General features: G+C 35.3%; 1 protein-coding gene across 2 annotated transcripts in view; it reads left to right on the top strand.

Moving 5' to 3' along the window:
* The window catches only part of USP34 (ubiquitin specific peptidase 34), a 287,003-nt gene that overhangs the window by 230,389 nt on the left and 37,126 nt on the right, over positions 1-19,488 (top strand). For both annotated transcript variants that reach the window (XM_066267204.1, XM_066267203.1), the window contains exons 50-62: positions 1,874-2,027; positions 3,640-3,718; positions 5,300-5,353; positions 5,466-5,561; positions 10,573-10,637; positions 10,906-10,981; positions 11,070-11,117; positions 11,227-11,292; positions 12,916-12,996; positions 15,690-15,775; positions 16,481-16,649; positions 16,750-16,824; positions 18,391-18,542. In XM_066267204.1, coding sequence (XP_066123301.1) covers positions 1,874-2,027; positions 3,640-3,718; positions 5,300-5,353; positions 5,466-5,561; positions 10,573-10,637; positions 10,906-10,981; positions 11,070-11,117; positions 11,227-11,292; positions 12,916-12,996; positions 15,690-15,775; positions 16,481-16,649; positions 16,750-16,824; positions 18,391-18,542 — 1,201 coding nt within the window. The remainder of the gene's footprint in view (positions 1-1,873; positions 2,028-3,639; positions 3,719-5,299; positions 5,354-5,465; positions 5,562-10,572; positions 10,638-10,905; positions 10,982-11,069; positions 11,118-11,226; positions 11,293-12,915; positions 12,997-15,689; positions 15,776-16,480; positions 16,650-16,749; positions 16,825-18,390; positions 18,543-19,488) is intronic.

The following is a 19,488-nucleotide window of genomic DNA, read 5'->3' as shown; positions in this document are numbered from 1 at the left end:
CCAGGTTCGAGACCCCGAGGTCGCCAGCTTGAGCGCAGGATCATCTGGTTTGACCAAAGCTCACCAGCTTGAACCCAAGGTCGCTGGCTCGAGCAAGGGGTTACTCGGTCTACTGAAGGCCCACAGTCAAGGCACATATGAGAAAGCAATCAATGAACAACTAAGGTGTCGCAATGCGCAACAAAAAACTAATGATTGATGCTTCTCATCTCTCCTTTCCTGTCTTTCTGTCTGTCTGTTCCTGTCTATCCTTCTCTCTGACTCTTCTCTGTCTCTCTAAACAAACAAACAAAAAAGACCCTGGCCGGTTGGCTCAGTGGTAAAGCATTGGCCTGGCGTGCAGGAGTCCCGGGTTCAATTTCCGGCCAGGGCACACAGGAGAAGCGCCCATCTGCTTCTCCACCCCCCTCCCTCTCCTTCCTCTTCCTCTTTGTCTCTCTCTCTCCTCCGGCAGCCAAGGCTCCATTGGAGCAAAGTTGGCCCCAGGCGCTGAGGATGGCTCTATGGCCTCTGCCTCAGGCGCTAGAATGGCTCTGGTTGCAACACAGCAACGCCCCGGATGGGCAGAGCATCGCCCCCTGGTGGGCATGCCGGGTGGATTCCGGTCGGGCGCATGCGGGAGTCTAGGAAATTAGCCAGTAGAGATGATAAATTAAAAATAAAAATACAGGTGAAGTTAAGTGGGCCTTTCATATATACATCCTACTTTTTAGAACTCTTTTCAAACCATTTATAATACGATAATAAGACTGCACAGAACTGTGCTTCATTGTATTTTTCATGATGCTTCCATGGATGGAAGTAGCAGAAATTTGTGTCAAGATAAAGGAACTTGTTAGGCCCCACATCATGCATTCAGAGTCAAACCCTAGCATATCCAACTTCTCAGCTACTGCTTTGACACTGTCAATCAGTTTTTTTCCTCTTGACATACTTGTCACTTCACTTTCCACTTTTAGACTGTACCCTCAAAACCAAATCTGCTCTCACTTACTTGCTTTTGATTATACTTTTGTAACTTTGGTATCATCACAGAATTGGTCCAAGAGCCCCATAGATACCAAAATCCATGGATGTTCCAAGTTCTTTAAAATGGCATAGAACAATGCATACAGTTGGCCCTTGACATCCACAGATTGCCAACTGCAGAGGCCCAACTGTGGATTCAAATTACTGTTTTCTATCTGCCTTTAATAGAATCTGTGAATGTAAAACCTGCAGATATAGAGGACCTACTTTACTTTTTCTTTTCTATATGATGATGGGAATACAGATCGTAAATCATATATCATCTTTAAACTTATTAGACTGTTCTGAAGGGTTTTTTTCCTTAGTATTTTTAATACCTTTCCATTTTAAATCTTTATAGGTGGGAAATATCTTTTATTTTGTTTCTGTCTACGTAAATTTCTAATACAGAGTGTTTCCTATTAACTGAAAGACACTTGGATGCTTGCTCCCAGTAGAGTGCTCCCATTTTGCTTAACATGAGACTAAAAGACATAAATATGTTAATACCCTTTCAGATCTTGTGTTTACCTGCTCATAATACAAAATGCTTTTTTCATGTTTATATATTTCAAAAGAAATAACTAGATTAAACAAAAAGAGCATATTTTATATTTATATATTATATTGAATTTGTCTATAGTTATATACTAATACATGGTAGTTTTTCTAATGGTCTGAATAAATGTTCCTTAAAATTTTAGGCTATGGATGGTGATTAACTAGTAAATACAGTTATTTTGTACCTATTTTAATATATAAAATATCTGTACCTATTTCTGTGCATAAAATATATAAAGCAATTCTAAGATGTTACTCTGCAGTTTTCAAAATTATTGCTATGATTTTATGTGAATAATTTCAGGTTTTAAGGAAGTCAGTGGTCATTCAAAAGATACGGAGAGCTATGAATATGACTTGATAGGAGTGACTGTGCACACAGGAACAGCAGATGGTGGTCACTATTATAGCTTCATCAGAGATATAGTCAATCCACATGCTTATAAAAACAATAAATGGTGAGTTTTAAATATTTTGTTGGGTTTTTTAAATCTTTTAAAAGTGTAAGCTATGAGAATTTTCAGATTATGTTTTCTGATTTTAGTTTTTCTAAAAACGATAAATATAAATGAAAGTGACTTTCAAAAGACAGTATAGCCTGACCTGTGGTGGCGCGGTGGATAAAGCATTGACTTGGAATGCTGAGGTTGCTGGTTCAAAGCCCTGGGCTTGCCCAGTCAAGGCACATACAACAAGCAATCAATGAACAACTAAAGTGAAGCACCTATGTCTTGTTCTCTCCCCTCCTCTCTCTGTAAAATCAATAAATAAAATTTTAAAAAAAAGACAGTATAAATGAATTATTCTTAAATTTTATGGATCTCCAGACTCTTAAGAATTTGATAAATACTTCTCAGTGAAAAATGAAAACAAAGTTTTACACACAACTTTATTTTCATAAGAAATACTGCACCCTCCAAGTCTTACCTAGCTGTGTCACTCATTCAAGAGCTATTTACTGAATGCCTTGTATACGGTGACCACAAAGTTCTTATTCGAGTTACAAGTTAACCTTCATGCTCCACTCTTTTCACCTTTTTCTCTTCAACACACACATTCTTTTTTATCAATCTTTTTATCAAATTAATGGTCAAAAATTATTAAATCAGTTCTTTAAATAACTTTTTTTTTTAGTCTTCACAGTCTTCAGATGTTGAGTCTCTTGTATAGAGAGACTATTATCTGTGTATTGTTCTAAGTGTTGCTGATTAGCAGGGGTCTCAAACTCAACTCAGCATGTGGGCCGCAGAGCAAGATCACAGCCGTTCGGCGGGCCGCACTAGGTCTATAAAAGGCAACTGTTACTCAACACTTTTCTCACTGCAGTTGAAAACAAAAAAAAATCAGTACAACAAGCACAATCGTACATGCAGTTTACTTAGTGTCACAAAACGACCAGAAACTGTAGTTCGCATCACAACTGCTGTTAACTAAGCTAATATCTAGCTAGGATGCTAGAGAAATGAAAAATACAAGTAGGCCCCTAGGCTTACTTAATTTTATCCAAAATATTTTGAACTTTGTGGATTAGTCTGCGGGCCGCATGCGGCCCGCGGGCCCCGAGTTTGAGACCCCTGGTGATTAGCTTTGAGCATTTACATTGGTACATTGATTGATCTGCAGTTAGCAGAATAGTTTTGTTCAACTGTTTTTTCATCTTTATGGCTTTAAATTTTTTGTGTATATTTGAATATATTTATGTAAAATATTTTGAATCTTTTTTATCATAAATTTTAAAATGGCATCTTTATCTTTGGAAGTTCTCCCATCTCTTAATTTTTTTTCTGTCTAGTAGCTTTACATGTTATTATAGTTAGGGAAAATTTTTATTATTTTTATGTACTCTTGTTGCTTCTAGGTTATAAATGGATCTGTCAAATTTTAAGGTAGTTATGACTGTTATAAAATTATATTCACAATTTCTAGTGGGTTACAGTTGTTGAAATAAGAACTTAGTTAAAATACACCTCATATTAATAATAGTTTGATACATATATATCAGTACATAACCTAATTATTTTTAAAATAGGCCTAATACACAAACACTCAATACTATGTGCTCTATTTTAGGTATCTTTTTAATGATGCTGAGGTAAAACCTTTTGATTCTGCTCAACTTGCCTCTGAATGTTTTGGTGGAGAAATGACAGTAAGTTTTATTCAGAAATTATAAATGGTCTGTGACTTTACAATGCTTTGCAGTATCATAAAATCCAATAGTACCAGAGTAACTTAATTCTTCATCGCTATAATTAAATCTTAATTTTATTCAGCTGGTATTTATTGGAAGTTTAGTATGTTTGGAATATATAATACATGCTAGGAAATATTTTTAAAATTACTATTTTGCCTTCAACTGATTAAAAAGATTAAGACTTGCATTTGAAAATTAAATAATTGTATAGGGAATTGAAATCTGTTGCCGTGACATTATTATTATTATTTTTTCTGAAGTTGGAAACAGTGAGGCAGTCAGACAGACTCCCGCATGCACCCTACCAGGATCCACTCGGCATGCCCACCAGGGGGCAATACTGTGCCCATCTGGGGCGTTGCTCTGTTGCAACCAGAGCCATTCTAGCACCTGAGGCAGAGGCCACAGAGCCATCCTCAGCACCCGGGCCAACTTTGCTCCAATGGAGCCTTGGCTGTGGAAGAGAAAGAGAGAGACAGAGAGGAAGGAGAGGGGGAGGGGTGGAGAAGCAGATGGGCGCTTCTCCTGTGTGCCCTGGCCGGGAATCGAACCCGGGACTCCTGCACGCCAGGCCGACTCTCTACCACTGAGCCAACCGGCCAGGGCTTGACATTATTTTTGAATAACTTGTTTTCTTGGATGTATTGGGATTAGAGCTGGAAGAAATTCACTTTATTGACTTAATTGGAACACTTTGACAAGGAAGGTGAATTGAGTTTAATTTTAAATAATTGTTTTTTTAATGCCTTTTATAAAGCAGCAGCAACCTGTTTATTACAAGTGACAGGATAGAAAAAGAAAAGCTTATCTGTTACATAATTAGCAATAAGACAATAAGAAAAGACAATTAGATTGGAGTAGTATTGTTATAATTTCACTCTTCATAGGCAGTTTATCCTAGTACTAATTTTAAAAAGAATTTTAAATACCTCATTGATTCTCACAAGTCAGGTATTTAATAGTCTTTTCTATTTCACAGATAAACCAATTTTTCACTTTAATAGCCATATTTATTGTGGATTTGCATTTTGAATTTTAGTGAAGGAATTTTTTGTTTCTTCATTGCTCTTTGGTGTTCTTATGTACTATTCTGAATAAAAAGGAGCAGTATGAATATTGCTTAACATTTTGGAAATGGGTAGAAGAAGGAAGTAAAAGTGAGTTACCACTGAAGCCATCATTAAACTGATTGCTTCTCTAGATAGTATTCCTAGGACATTTCCTCCAAAAAAAAAAAGTAAACTTTGTAAAGCTCTTCTCTTAAACTATAGTTTTTTAAATTGCAAGTCTATTTTATTTTCTTATGCTTTATATATTTTATGGTAAAGTGCCTTAAAATATGTTTTGGATCTTTACTTTTTTAGTATTCTTCACTAAAAACTTCTGTCAAGGATTTTTATGAGTATAATGCTATTTGAAAACTGTTTCTGAAGTTACTACACAGTATTAAGTAGCTTTCTGGGGGGAAATATTATATATGTAGATACAGCCAAGTATACCTGCTTTCTAAAGAAAGAAACTTATTTTTTAAAACAGACCAAGACCTATGATTCTGTTACAGACAAATTTATGGATTTCTCTTTTGAAAAGGTAACCATTTCTTTCATATATAATTTTATATCTTTTTTTGTTTTTTCATGTTACCTACTTTTATAGTTACATTTTGTCAAAATGAAAATACAGTTTTTTTTCCTCTTAAAAGACACACAGTGCATATATGCTGTTTTACAAACGCATGGAACCAGAAGAAGAAAATGGGAAAGAATACAAATTTGATGTTTCATCAGAATTGCTAGAGGTATGAGTTAATTTAACTTTAGTAGCAATTTGAAACTGTGTGTGTGTGATGGAGAAACAGAGAGAGGGACAGACAGACAGAAAGGGAGAGAGATGAGAAGCATCAATTCTTTGTGGCACCTTAGTTCATTGATGCTTTCTCATTTGTGCCTTGACCTGGGTGGCTACAGCAGTGCAAGTGCCCCCTTGCTCAAGCCAGCAACCTTGGGCTTCAAGCCATTGACCTTTGGCTCAGCCAGTGACCTCAGGGTTTCAAACCTGGCTCCTCTACATCCCAGTTCAATGTTCTATCCATTGCGCCACTGCCTGATCAGGCTTGAAAGCATATTTCAAGTAGTAATAGTACTATGCAAGTAGTAATAGTACTATGATATAAAAATAGGCTATGACAACATTAGGACCTATAATCCAAGGTAGACCGTAAAAGTATATACAAATACTGTTGGTAATACTGACATATAACAGGTGAATATTAAGTGAATGAGATTAAAGGGAGTAGAAAATTATTAGTAACACTGAAGAAAAATAAAGATAAAATGGCTGATGGGATTATGGCAGACTCACAAATAACTTGAATGGTTGGTAATGCTCTTATTGGTAATAGGATTGCAAGTGTTCTCTTTACTCTTCATGTTACACACAAGTGTATCATGTGTGTGTTTGAAATGCATTTTAAGTATGTATTTTTTATATTAAGTGTGTCTCATTTATAATAATGAGGCTTTCTTTATTTCACAATGTGGTAATAGTAATGTTACTTTAATATCTTAAGATTTATAAAAAGTACTTATCACTCAATTGTGTGTTGTCATTGTTATAAATTCAGTCATATAAAAGTACAAAAAGTAAATTCCCAGAAACGTATAACTGAAAAAAATTTCTTTCATCTAGACAATTCAGCTTTTACTATCTGATTGATTGGTTGATATTTGCACTTTGTGGACAAGCTTTAAAACTGAGTGAATTTTTTCCCCCCAAACTCTAAACTGGTATCATGCCTACCCATAATGTTACTGATAAAAAGCCAAGGATACTGTCTTTTTAAATATTTGGATTGGATTTATGATAAAAATTAGATACTTCACTAGATTTCAGGCCATTAAACTTACCTGCTTGCCTGACCAGATGGTGGCGCAGTGGATAGAGCATCGTACTGGGATGTAGAAGACCCAGGTTCGAGACCTCAAGGTTGCCAGCTTGAGCGTGGGCTCATCTGGTTTGAGGAAAAGCTCACCAGCTTGAGCCCAAGGTCGCTGGCTCGAGCAAGGGGTTACTCGATCTGCTAAAGGCCCGCGGTCAAGGCACATATGAGAAAGCAATCAATGAACAACTAAGGTGTTGCTACGCCCAACGAAAAACTAATGATTGATGCGTCTCATCTCTCTGTTCTTGTCTGTCCCTGTCTATCCCTCTCTCTAACTCTCTCTATGTCTCTGTAAAAAGATAAAAAATAAATAAATAAATAAATAAATAAACTCACCTGCTTATGCAATAAATTCAGTCACCATCATAATTAAAGTTAAATAGGTTAGAATTACCATTATGTGCAAGACTTGATGCTCACAAGGTATTCAGACAAATCTAGACCTTATTCTAGATGAGGACTTCATAGTTTTGTTTTTTTTACTTGATAGTATTCAATGACAGCCAGTCTACTTGCAAAATGAAATTTTAAATAAAACTTTAGTGATATATATGTATTTTATCAGTGGTCAAATGCCTTTATATTGTTAAAAATTATTGAGACCCTTAAGAGCTTTTTAAACTATTACTTTTAATGTAATTATATCAATATTTACCATATTAGAAATAAAATATTTTAACTTTTGTTTTTATTGATTCTTGAGCGAGAGAGAGAAAGAGACACACAGACACACACACATCAGTTTGTTTTCTACTTACTCATTTATTGATTAATTCTGTATGTGCCCTGACGAGGAATTGAATCCTCAACTTTAGTGTGTTGGGTTGACCCCCTAAACAACTGAGTGAGCTAGCCAGGGCTAAAACAGATTTTTAAATTTTGTATTCATTTTAAAAGAACAAAAATACCTGGCATGTTAATATAAATTAAATGAGATTAAAGTGGGAAAACATTATTAGTAATATTGAAGAAAAATAAAAGTGGTTGATGGAATTAGGGCAAGCTAATTTTTGTGAAAAAATATTTTTCAGAATCTATTGTTCATTGAGAAAAGTGGCCCTGTTTTACATTTTTGAAAATATCTTTAATATCTAATTTAATACAAGACAGCTCATAAGGGCTACTGTATTTTGTCTGTTGTGATCTTATCATTTTGCCTCTGGAAACACTCCATTGTATGTTTAGGAGAGAATGAGAGTAAATTGTTTTGACCTTATAGACACCCTAAAAATGTTATGGGAGCACTCATAGCTCTCTGACCATTCCTTGGGAAGCACTGATTTACATTGTGACAAAAGGGAATTTAGACCTTTGCTTTTTATAGTAATGTAGTAATAACAAGAACAAGAAAAACAAACTAAACTACGTTAGAATATTCTTGATTACAGACCTAAACTATGTTTCAGCTTATTAATTTAAAATGATTGCCTGCACATACATTTTATTAAAAAATTAAGTAAAAATAGAATAATATTAACATTAATATAGATTTTAGATATAAACTGGAATCTAGTCCTTTAGATTTGTACAGTTAAAATATAGCTAGTAGCAGGTTTTCCTAGAAGGTAAATAGAAAATTTTAGAACCATAAAATATATTAAGTAAACAAACATTATAAATTGTAGTAGACTGATATGGATAAAACAGAGTGCCTCAGATAGGGTAGTTGAATCAGGAATAATGGGGAAGGTGATCAGGAAATGTGACCTTCATCTTTGACTAGAAAGTTATTGAGGGGAAGAGTTCTACAGGCAAAGAGAACATTATGTACAGTCTCCTGAGGAAAGATGGAGCTTATTCGGCATGTTTTAGATGCTGAAAGGGAACCTCTGTGGCTTTGATGATTAATAATTGCTAGGAAGAGTGATCTAAAATGAAGTTGGATGACTATATAGAAAGCACTTAGGAAAGTTCTTATCAGTATAGTGCATTAGTTTCACACTTAGACACACTCATTTGACTCCACATACGTTGTATTGATAAAGGACAATCAAAAAACAAGATGAATATTTCTGTAGAACAGAAATAGAATGGAATTAAAAGCACTAAGTCTGGTGCAAATCATGGAACTTACTAGGCTTGAGGTCCAAAGCAGATAACCTTGGTGGCCAAAGGTTTAACTCTTGCAGGGTAAAGGAGACAGATAGTTCCTAGCTACAATCAAGAAGCTTAGAATAGGGTTTCATTGTTATGAAAAGGCGCTGAATTAGGATGGGTGAATGCTGTCAAACTCTACTTGTAGCTACAGCTTTATAGAAAGCTATATGCCTAGAAATGCTTAAAGGACCAAGAACTCTGAAGCAAGGCCATTCAATGACTAGGTCTGTGATTTTCTAAATATATTGTAGAGCAGGATCCCTAATATGTGATTGTAAAACCTGATTTTGGACTAGTAGGGGACTGGGAAGGTAAGTAGAGGTAGTTGAACATCTTTAGGGGATAAAGACAACCAGTAATATCTAAAATCAAAAAATAAATACAGTGTGTCCGTAAAGTCATGGTGCACTTTTGACTGGTCACAGGAAAGCAACAAAAGACGATAGAAATGTGAAATCTGCACCAAATAAAAGGAAAACCCTCAAAAAAAAAAAAAGGAAAACCCTCCCAGTTTCTGTAGGATGGTGTGGCAGCATGTGCGCATGCACAGATGATGATGTAACACCGTGTATGCAGCGGAGCAGCCCACAGCCATGTCAGTCAAGATGTGGCCGGTACAGAGGAAAGTTCAGTGTGTTCTGTGGCTCACTAAATTCGAATCTGTGACCAAAGTGTAACGTGAATATCGGCGCATTTATAACGAAGCGCCACCACATAGGAATAACATTACTCGATGGGATAAGCAGTTGAAGGAAACCGACAGTTTGGTGGAGAAACCCCGTTCTGGTAGGCCATCAGTCAGTGACGGGTCTGTAGAGGCTATACAGGATAGCTACCTAAGGAGCCCTAAAAAATCTGTGTGAGAGCCCACATCGAACTGCACTGAATAGGTATGAAACTGGGAGAGTTTTCCTTTTATTTGGTGCAGATTTCACATTTCTATTTTGTTGCTTTCCTGTGACCGGTCAAAAGTGCACCATGACTTTACGGACACACTGTATATTCCAGGCCTGATCTGTGGTGGCGCAGTGGGTAAAGCGTTGACCCGGAGTGCTGAGGTAGCCGGTTCAAAACCCCAGGCTTGCCTAGTCAAGGCACATATGGGAGTTGATGCTTTCTTCTCCTTCCCCCTTCTCTCTCTTTCTCTCTCTCTAAAATGAATAAAAATCTAAAAAAATAAAAAGTATATATATATTATATATATATTCCAGATAAAAATATGGAACTGTGTGACAGTGACTTACAGCATGTTTAGGGTATTCAAAGAGATGAAGGAACATAAAAGCTAAAGACAACAGAGCTATTCTACAGAACTAATGACAGAAATAATCATTTTTTATGATTTTTATAAACAGGGAAATCACCTTTCATAGGTCTGCCAACCTGAATTAAAATTTTTGTATTGATAGTTTTTAAACATAAATCTTTTTCTCAAAACCTAGTCTTATCAAAGAATAATATGACATAGTTTTATTCATTTATATATTTATTCTTCAAATGGGATTTCAGATTTTTTCAAAATGTTTATGAATACAGTTTTTAAAAATTTACAACCCCTTGAGGTAGCCAGATATTGGAGTGGGTTTAGTAACTTAAAGTACTTTCATGTTTTATATTTATATTCCTGGGAAAAAATCAACATGAATTTTAAGCACATGTATTTTTGGGGCTTTGTTTCTTTTAGAGCAAGTCTTTTTTGTCTAATAAAAATATTGATACAGTGTAATAAGCAAATGGTTTCTAATATCTAACATTACCTTTTTTTCCCCAGTGGATTTGGCATGATAACATGCAATTTCTTCAAGACAAAAACATTTTTGAACATACATATTTTGGGTAAGTTTGGTAAATTTAGTAATTTTTTTAAATTTTGTTGTATTTATTGAGGTAACATTGGTTGATAAAATTATATAGAATTCAGGTATACAATTCTGTAATACATCATCTGTATATTGTATTGTGTGTTCACCACCCAAAGTCAAGTTTCCTTTTGTCACCATTTATTCCCCCTTTACCCTCTTCTATCTATCCTAAGTAACAGATTTTGTTATATGTTTAATTTTTTTTTCTGTAAGAATTTCAATATATTACTTTTAAATTCTAGGTTTATGTGGCAGTTGTGTAGTTGTATTCCCAGTACATTACCAGATCCTAAAGCTGTATCCCTAATGACTGCAAAGGTAATATATAAGCCTTAGATAATTTTTTCAAAATTGACTTCTTTAAAAAAATTAAATATTTTTTGCTTAATTTCATCTTCTTTTACAGTTAAGCACTTCCTTTGTCCTAGAGACATTTATTCATTCAAAAGAAAAGGTATGTGTTTTATTTTGTGCATTTTTGAGATTTGATATCTTTTGGTTTTCATTATCTTTAGCTGAGAAGTCCTTATGCCTTCAGTGACTTCTTTCTTTTTCTTTTTTAGCCCACAATGCTTCAGTGGATTGAATTGTTGACCAAACAGTTTAATAATAGTCAAGCAGCTTGTGAGGTGAGGTGAATAGTTCAATCAACAATACATAACTTAAGATTCACTTTTCTGTTATGTTTTAACTTAGATGCTACAGCAAAATTGTTTTATCTGTCAAATCATAGGAAGCTCACTGTGAGTTGTTCCTAAAATCATTTGATAGCTGAAAGTTATAATTTATGTATCAATTCTATTCTAATCAATTCTGATTAAATAATTGATTTTTAAGTTATTTAAAAGTCCTTTGGTTTCCTACCATGTATTAGAAGGAAAATGTATAGAAAATTTAAAGGACTACTAGATATTTCTTAACTACTTTGAATATTATCAGAAAATACTTATCTTCCACCTACCCTGAAAAAAAAAATGCATGTATCCCACTAGATCAGTTTATGTCCAGTTTTATCTCCTTCTGTGAGGCAGCCCTAAGAATAATTGCTCACAGATAATGATCACTTAACCATATTGTCATCTTAATATATCATTTTTTACTAGCTTCCAAAGTGGTATAAACCTTCTTGGGAATGCAAGTCATAAATTTCTAAGAGTTGGGAAATAGGAGCATAATATGCAATACATTAAAGTAGTTGAGCCTTGCTTTGACCAGTGGTGGCAAAGTGGATAGAGTGTTGACCTAGGAACCTGAGGACCCAGGTTCAAAACCCTGAGGTTGCCAACTTGAGCGTGGGTTCACTGGCTTCAGCGTGGGATCATAGATATGATCCCATGGTTGCTGGCTTGAGCCTGAAGGTTCCTTGAAGCCTTGAGCAAGGGGTCACTGGCTCTACTGGAACCCCCTCCCAGTCAAAGTACATATGAGAAGTAATAAATGGACAACTGAAGTGAGGCAACTATGAGTTGATGCTTCTCATCTCTCTCCCTTCCTGTCTGTCTTGTCTGTCTTATCTGTCTCTCACAAAAAAAGGTTTTTTTGTATAGAAGGTCAATTACGCCTTATAGCAATGAAATAGGAAAATCTGATTATTTTAAATTTCAATCACAATGGCTTAATTTTTTGAACTTTATAATGAACATTTCAAAACATGTACAAAAGTAAAAAAGATGTTACCTATTACCCAACTTCAACAAAAGGTAACATTCTTTTATTTTCATTTATTTCTGCCCCCCCCCATGGCTTTTCTCAGCTGAAGTATCTTAAAGCAGACCAAGATATTATATATCATATCATAAATGCTCAGATGTAACATGATTGCATTCACTTCTAGTAAAATTAGAAGCAATTCCTTAACATCAGATACCTATTCCATGCTTAGTTTTCTCTAATTGTCTAAAAAATGTTCTTCATAGTTGGTTTGTTTAAATTAGTATTCAAACAAGGTTTACATTTGCTTTTGTCTCTTAAATCTTCTTTCATCTTTTAAAAGTTACTCTTTTTTCTCCTCGCCATTCTGTCATTTTTTGTGCAAGATTTTCTACATGTTAGCTTTGACTACATGTAGCATCCTTCTGGTTTCTCTATTCCCATTCCAGTTGACAATTTTTAAACTATTTCATAGATCTAGAGGGTTTGTTGATTATATCATAATTAGTTTTGTTATTATTTTTTAATAAAAGTTTTACTTTAGTTTTTCACTTGATTTACAAGTATTGGTTAAATGTTAAAATCAAACTATTTTCTTACAGTGGTTTTTGGACCGCATGGCTGATGATGACTGGTGGCCAATGCAGATATTAATTAAGTGCCCTAATCAAATTGTGAGACAGGTAAGAAAAAATTTATTTGAAAAAGAAATGGCTTTCAGGTTAATTCTAAATTTTCTTGAGAATATGTTTTAACCCAGATTGCATAGTACTTTGGAAAGATTGACCTCTTACTTTAAAAGTTATTTTCCTTTGCCTGACCAGGTGGTAACGCAGTGGATAGAACGTCAGACTGGGGCACAGACGACCCAGGTTCGAAACACCAAGGTCGCTGGCTTGAGCGCAGGCTCATCTGGTTTGAGCACAGCTCACCAGCTTGAACTTAAAGTCGCTGGCTTCAGCAAGGGGTCACTCAGTCTGCTGTAGTCCCTGGTCAAGGCACATATGAAAAAGCAATCAATGAACAACTAAGGTGCCTCAAGGAAGAGTTGATGCTTCTCATCTCTGTCCCTTCCTGTCTTTCCCTATCTGTCCCTCTCTGTCTCTGTCACACACACAAAATGTTGTTCTGCTTTTGTTTTCACCAGCCTTTTCTTTTCTATTTTTTTTTTTGCAAATTAAATATTTTATCAATTAAGTGATTTGAATCATTCACATGTCTGGTAATAGGAAGATAGCTATAACCACGTATTCTCTTAGATTCCACTCTGGCTGCTTTTTTAAGTAGTACTGAGTTTTTTTCAGAGCCTTAGATATTCTAACTATGAGGACTGAAATGACCTTGAGAGTTAAAATACTTCATAACTCTTTCTGATAAGTCCTGAGCTATCACATGAATATTTGTTTTTATAATTAGAAAATTTAGACAAGGAACATGTATATATTACTATATATTTATTTATTACACAAAGCCAAACATTTGATCTGATATATGTCACTTTTCAGTTATTATTGAGATGTAATTCTTTCAAATTGTAAACTTTAATGGTTTTTAATGTTTCTAAACTTGTGCTGCCATTGTCTAACTTTATAACACTCCTAAAAGAAACTTCATGCCTATTAGCATTCAATTCTTATTGTATCCTGTCTCTTCTCCCCAGCCCCAGATAACCACTACTCTACTTTCTGTCTCTATAGATTTGCCTATTCTGGCCATTTCATATAAATGGAATCATACAGTTTGTGGTCTTTTGTGATTGGCTTCTTTGTTTTAACAATGCTTTCAATATTTATTCATGTTGTATCATGTATCTTTACTTCATTTCTTTTTATTGCCAAATAATGTTCCATTATATGACTATTCCAGATTTTCTTTATTCATTCAGCAATTGATGAACATTTGGGACATTTCCATTTTTTAGCTATTTTGAATAATGTTATGAATATTTGTGTACAGATATTTGTTTGGACATAATGTTTTCAATATTTTTTGATATGTACCTAGGAGTGGAATTGTTGGGTCAAATGGTCACATTATGTTTTAGGAACTACCAAACTTTTTTATTCTCATCAATCTATGAGGGTTCCAGTTTCACTAGATCTTCTTCAGCATTTTTTTATTGTTGTTGAGAGAGAAAGATGAGACGCATCAAGTTGCATCACTTTTTTTTTTATTCAGTGAGAGGAGAGGCAGAGAGAAAGACTCCCACATGCACCCTGACCAGGATCTACCTGGCAAGCCCACTAGGGGTGATGCTCTGCCCATCTGGGGCACTGCTCCATTGCTCAGCAACTGAGCTCTTCCTAGCACCCGAGGCAGAGGCCATGAAGCTATCCTCAGTGCCCAGGCCAACTTGCTCCAATTAAGCCATGACTGCAGAAGGGGTGGGGGAGAGGTGGAGAAGCAGATGGGTGCTTCTCCTGTGTGCCCTGACAGGAAATGGAACCTGGGACACCCACACGTCAGGCCAACACTCTTATTACTGAGACAGCGGCCAGGGCCATAGTTGTATTACTTTATTTCACTAATTGCTACTATGTACCTTGACTGGAGGGGGCTCCAGCCAAGCCAGTGACCTTTGGGCTCAAGCCAGTGACTATGGGATCACATCGATGATTCCACGCTCGGGCCGGCAACCCAGAATTCAAGCTGGCAACCGTGGGGTTTCAAATCTGGGACCTCAGTGTCCCAGGTTGATGCTCTGTCTATTGCACTACCACTGGTCAGGTATTCTGCATTTTTGTTTTTTATTTTAGCCAGTTTAATGAGTATGAAGTAATGTCTCATTGTGGTTTTTGGTTTGTATTTCTCTAATTATTAATGATATTGAACATCTTTTATATGCTTATTGGCCATTAGTATATCTTATTTAGAGACTCCACTAATTGAGAGGTTTGTGAAGCTTTGTTTTTTGGTAATCGCTATTACCGAAACTTACCGTTTTTGTTCGTTTTTTCCTTACTTTAAAATTAAATATTGTTTTTGAAGCTAACTTTACCTTATATCTTCAGTCTGTAGTTTAGACTCTGGGAAGCTTTAGAATGTCAAAAAAATTAATCTTTAGGCAAAATACAAATGGATGGTGGAGAATTTGAGGGTATTTTAAATTTAAATTTAAATTTTTATCCATTTTATTTAATTAAGGTGACACTGGTTAACAAAATTATACAAGGTTCAGGTGCACAGTTCTATAACACGTATTCTGTACACTATATTGTATTTCACCACCCCAAGTCAAGTGCCCATCCATCACCATTTATTCCCCCACACCCTCCTTCACCTCCCCTCAGAGAATTTTGAATCATGTTAATTTTTCAGTATTTTTGTTACCTTATATGAGTTGGCTCTTGGGATCTTAATATCTTTTCTTTTATAGATGTTTCAGCGTCTGTGTATCCATGTGATTCAGAGACTTAGACCTGTACACGCTCATCTCTATCTACAGCCAGGAATGGAAGATGGGTAAGATTCTAGTATCTTTTGAACATTTTATTTTTATTTTATTATTATTATTTTTTTAGTGTCAAAGATTGAAAGACAGAAAAGGAGGGAGATGAGAAGCATTAACTCGGAGTTGCTCACTTTAGTTGTTCATTGATCGCTTCTTATACATGCCTTGACTGAGGGTCTCCAACTGCACCAGAGACCCTTCGCTCAAGCCAGTGACCATGGGGTCATGTCTGTGATCCTGTGCTCAAGCCAGATGAGCCCACACTCAAGCCAGCCACATAGGGGTTTTGAACCTGGGTCCTCAGCATTTCAGGTCAACGCTCTATCTACTGTACCACCACCTGGTCAGGCTAATTTTAAACTTTTTTATGATCAATCTACAAAATATTTTTAAATATCCACAGTAAAATATTTTAGGTTCTTCTATTTAAAAATAATCCATAATATAAATCAGGAAGATAAATTTTTTGTTTCATTTTCATTTTGATTAAGTGCATCTTCAAAATTCTCTACAAATAAATTTGTAACTTTGTCTTTTGTCTGAATTGATTTAGCCAGACACAATAACTGGAATCCAACTACTTATATTGTTATTAATGGTATTTATTATTACAAAAATGAAAGAGATAAATTCAGGTTTTTAAAAATACTTTCCTCCCAGAGTTTTTATCTCCAGACTTCATATTTTCTCTAAGATGTATCAAATTGTGTTTTCAGGTCAGATGATATGGATGCCTCAGTAGAAGATATTGGTGGTCGTTCATGCGTCACTCGATTTGTGAGGACTCTGTTATTAATTATGGAACACGGTGTAAAACCTCATAGTAAACATCTTACAGAGTATTTTGCCTTCCTTTATGAATTTGCCAAAATGGGTGAAGAAGAGGTGAGGCTATATTTTGTTTATCTCTGGTATTATGTGACTCTTTTCAGTATTTAAAACTTGTTTTTATATTCTATTTTAAAATTGATATTTTTATTTTTAGAGCCAATTTTTGCTTTCATTGCAAGCCATATCCACAATGGTACATTTTTACATGGGAACCAAAGGGCCTGAAAATGTAAGTACTGTTCTGTCTTATGTTGGGAATTTAGATGCTGTTTCTACAAATTTACATCATGGAAAGTCATTAGATACTAGAACCCTTTAAATTCCCTTCTGGCCCTCATATTAGAAAATTTTAAGGGTCTAAGTTTGATATTTTTAATGGATATAGCAAGAGAAGAAGTAATAAATTTCACTGCTAAGGCCCTGGAAAAAAGCAAATAAATTTCAAGAAAATAGCTACCACCTACTTTGGGGTTCTATCATTAGCATGTTGTTTTAGTGAACATTTTTGTTAGCCGTATTTTTTAAGTTCTTTGATAATAAGTTTGTCAGAGTTTTCCAAAAATTTAAGTAGCTATTCATATATTAAAGCATTATATGAATTTTGTGTTGTCTGAAATGACCACATTGGATTGAATATTCTATTTGCACTATCTTATTTAATCTTTTTTCTACCCTAAGAGGCAAGTACTTTTGTTATCTTCATTTCACAGATGAGGAACTTGAGACATAAAGACATTAACTTTTTAGATTACAGTGAATTGGGCTTTGATCCCTGGTCAAACTCCTGACCTAAACCATTAATGACTGCTATAATTAAAGCTTCTCAGAATTTGGACAGTTATTATATAATTCTACCCTATATGGCTACTTGTTTAGACTGCTTTTCTTTTGCTTTATTAGATCATTAACCTTTTTAGTCTCTTGAATTTCAAAGCCCAAGTGAGTATCTTTGAAATACCTATTTGGATTATTTGGCGACTTCAAATAAAGATGCCTTAATTTGTATAACTGGCAGTTTTATTAAGTAGGAACTACTGCTTTATCATTCTCGTAAATTTTGGTTCTGATTTATTTTCCAAGGGGCTTGCCTATAAGAACAAAAAAGTTATTAAAGGATTTATTCCTCTAGGTAAGGTTAAATATTTACAATATTGAGAATCACTGCTATTTACAGTTCTGCCTATTAGGTCTGAAACTGTCCTGAATGTGGTTTAGACTTTTACAGGTAGGGTTAGACCTTTGAGTAGTTGTTTTTCATGATCCATACTTCTGCCACTCTGCCACTGTCTACTCTGGATAGTTATAGAAAATGATCAAGTTATGTGCTCTCAATAAGATGTTGAAACTGTCTGACCAGGCATTGGTGCAGTGGGTAGAGCATTGGACTAGAATGTAGAGGACCCAGGTTCGAAACCCCGAGGTCGCCAGCTTGAGCACAGGCTCATCCGGCTTAAGCATGGGCTCACCACCTTGAGCAGGTTGCTAGCTTGAGCATGGGATTTTGACCCCATGGTCGCTGGCTTGAGCCCCAAGGTTGCTCGCTTGAAGCCCAAGGTCACTGGCTTGAGCGAGAGGTCACTCACTCTGCTGTAGCTCCCCAGTCAAAGCACAAATGAGAAAGCAATCAACAAACAGCTAAGGAGACAGAAGAGTCACAATGAAGAATTGATACTTCTCATCTTTCTCCCTTCCTGTCTGTCTGTCCCTATCTGTCCCTCTCTCTGTCTCTCTGTCACACACACAAAAAAATGTTGAAACTAATAGTATATTAAAATTGGATTTTTTTCTGCTGTAGCCTCAAGTAGAAGTGTTGTCAGAGGAAGAAGGAGAAGAAGAGGAGGAGGAAGAAGATATCCTCTCTCTGGCAGAAGAAAAATACAGGCCAGCTGCCCTTGAAAAAATGATAGCTTTAGTTGCTCTTTTGGTTGAACAGTCTCGCTCAGAAAGGTGAAACGTTTCAGCATTCAAAATGCTTAAAGCATGTTTGATTTTATTCTTTATATATGATTGTTTTACTGCTGTTAACTCAGTAGCTGTTGTTATTTAACTCCTTTTAAATAACATCACAGTTTACCAGCTCTTACAGTTGAAGTATTTCAGTCCTTTGTGTGAAACTCATACTTTACCTGAGTCGTGTTAGAAATATATATTAAAGCAATTATACAGTGAAATATATAGCAAAATTATATGTGCATTCATCCTTTAATTTAACAGCCCCACCTCTAAGAATCTGTTCCTCAAATATAAAAAGATGTATGTGCAGTACTATTTATTGCGGAACTGTTTGTAATGAAAAGACTGGAGGAGACTAGTTGAAAAAATGGCATCCACTCAGTAGAGTGCTCTGTAGTTGAAAAGAGAAAGAATGGAATACTGTGTATCTGTACTACCTTGAAGAAATCTTTAGGATAAGTATTACTATGTGAAAAAAGCAAGGTAGAGAAAAGTGTATATAAGTATGCTACTTTTTAAGATAAAAGAGGCTATGAGAAAGGGAGAGTGTGTGTATGTGTGTCCTCATAGATCTGTTTGTAAATTTGCCTACTTGCTAAAATTTTTTGTAGTCCCAAAATCAGTACTCCAGGAGCTTTTATAGTCATTTATAGACTACAGAAAGTACATGTGCAGAATGGCCACAAACAAAAATTTTTTTTAGTGACTATTGTCTACTTTCTCAGCTGAAGTCAAATATGGTGACACTACACCTTCAGTTTTCATATTGTAAACAAGTGTTTTTTTTATGGTATATGTCATATTTTTCATATTTCTGATTTCTGCTTTTTGCTGGTGAGTTGGCTGGTTAAAATGGCCCCCAAGCATAATGCTGAGTGCTGTCTACTATTCCTCAGTTCGAGAAGGCTGTAATATGCCTTAGGGAGAAAATACACATGTT

The sequence above is a fragment of the Saccopteryx bilineata genome, chromosome 3 (genome assembly GCF_036850765.1).
Source record: "Saccopteryx bilineata isolate mSacBil1 chromosome 3, mSacBil1_pri_phased_curated, whole genome shotgun sequence".
Lineage (NCBI taxonomy): Eukaryota > Metazoa > Chordata > Mammalia > Chiroptera > Emballonuridae > Saccopteryx > Saccopteryx bilineata.
The sequence above is the reverse complement of the archived record's forward strand: the minus strand, read 5'-3'. Positions and strand labels throughout refer to the sequence as shown.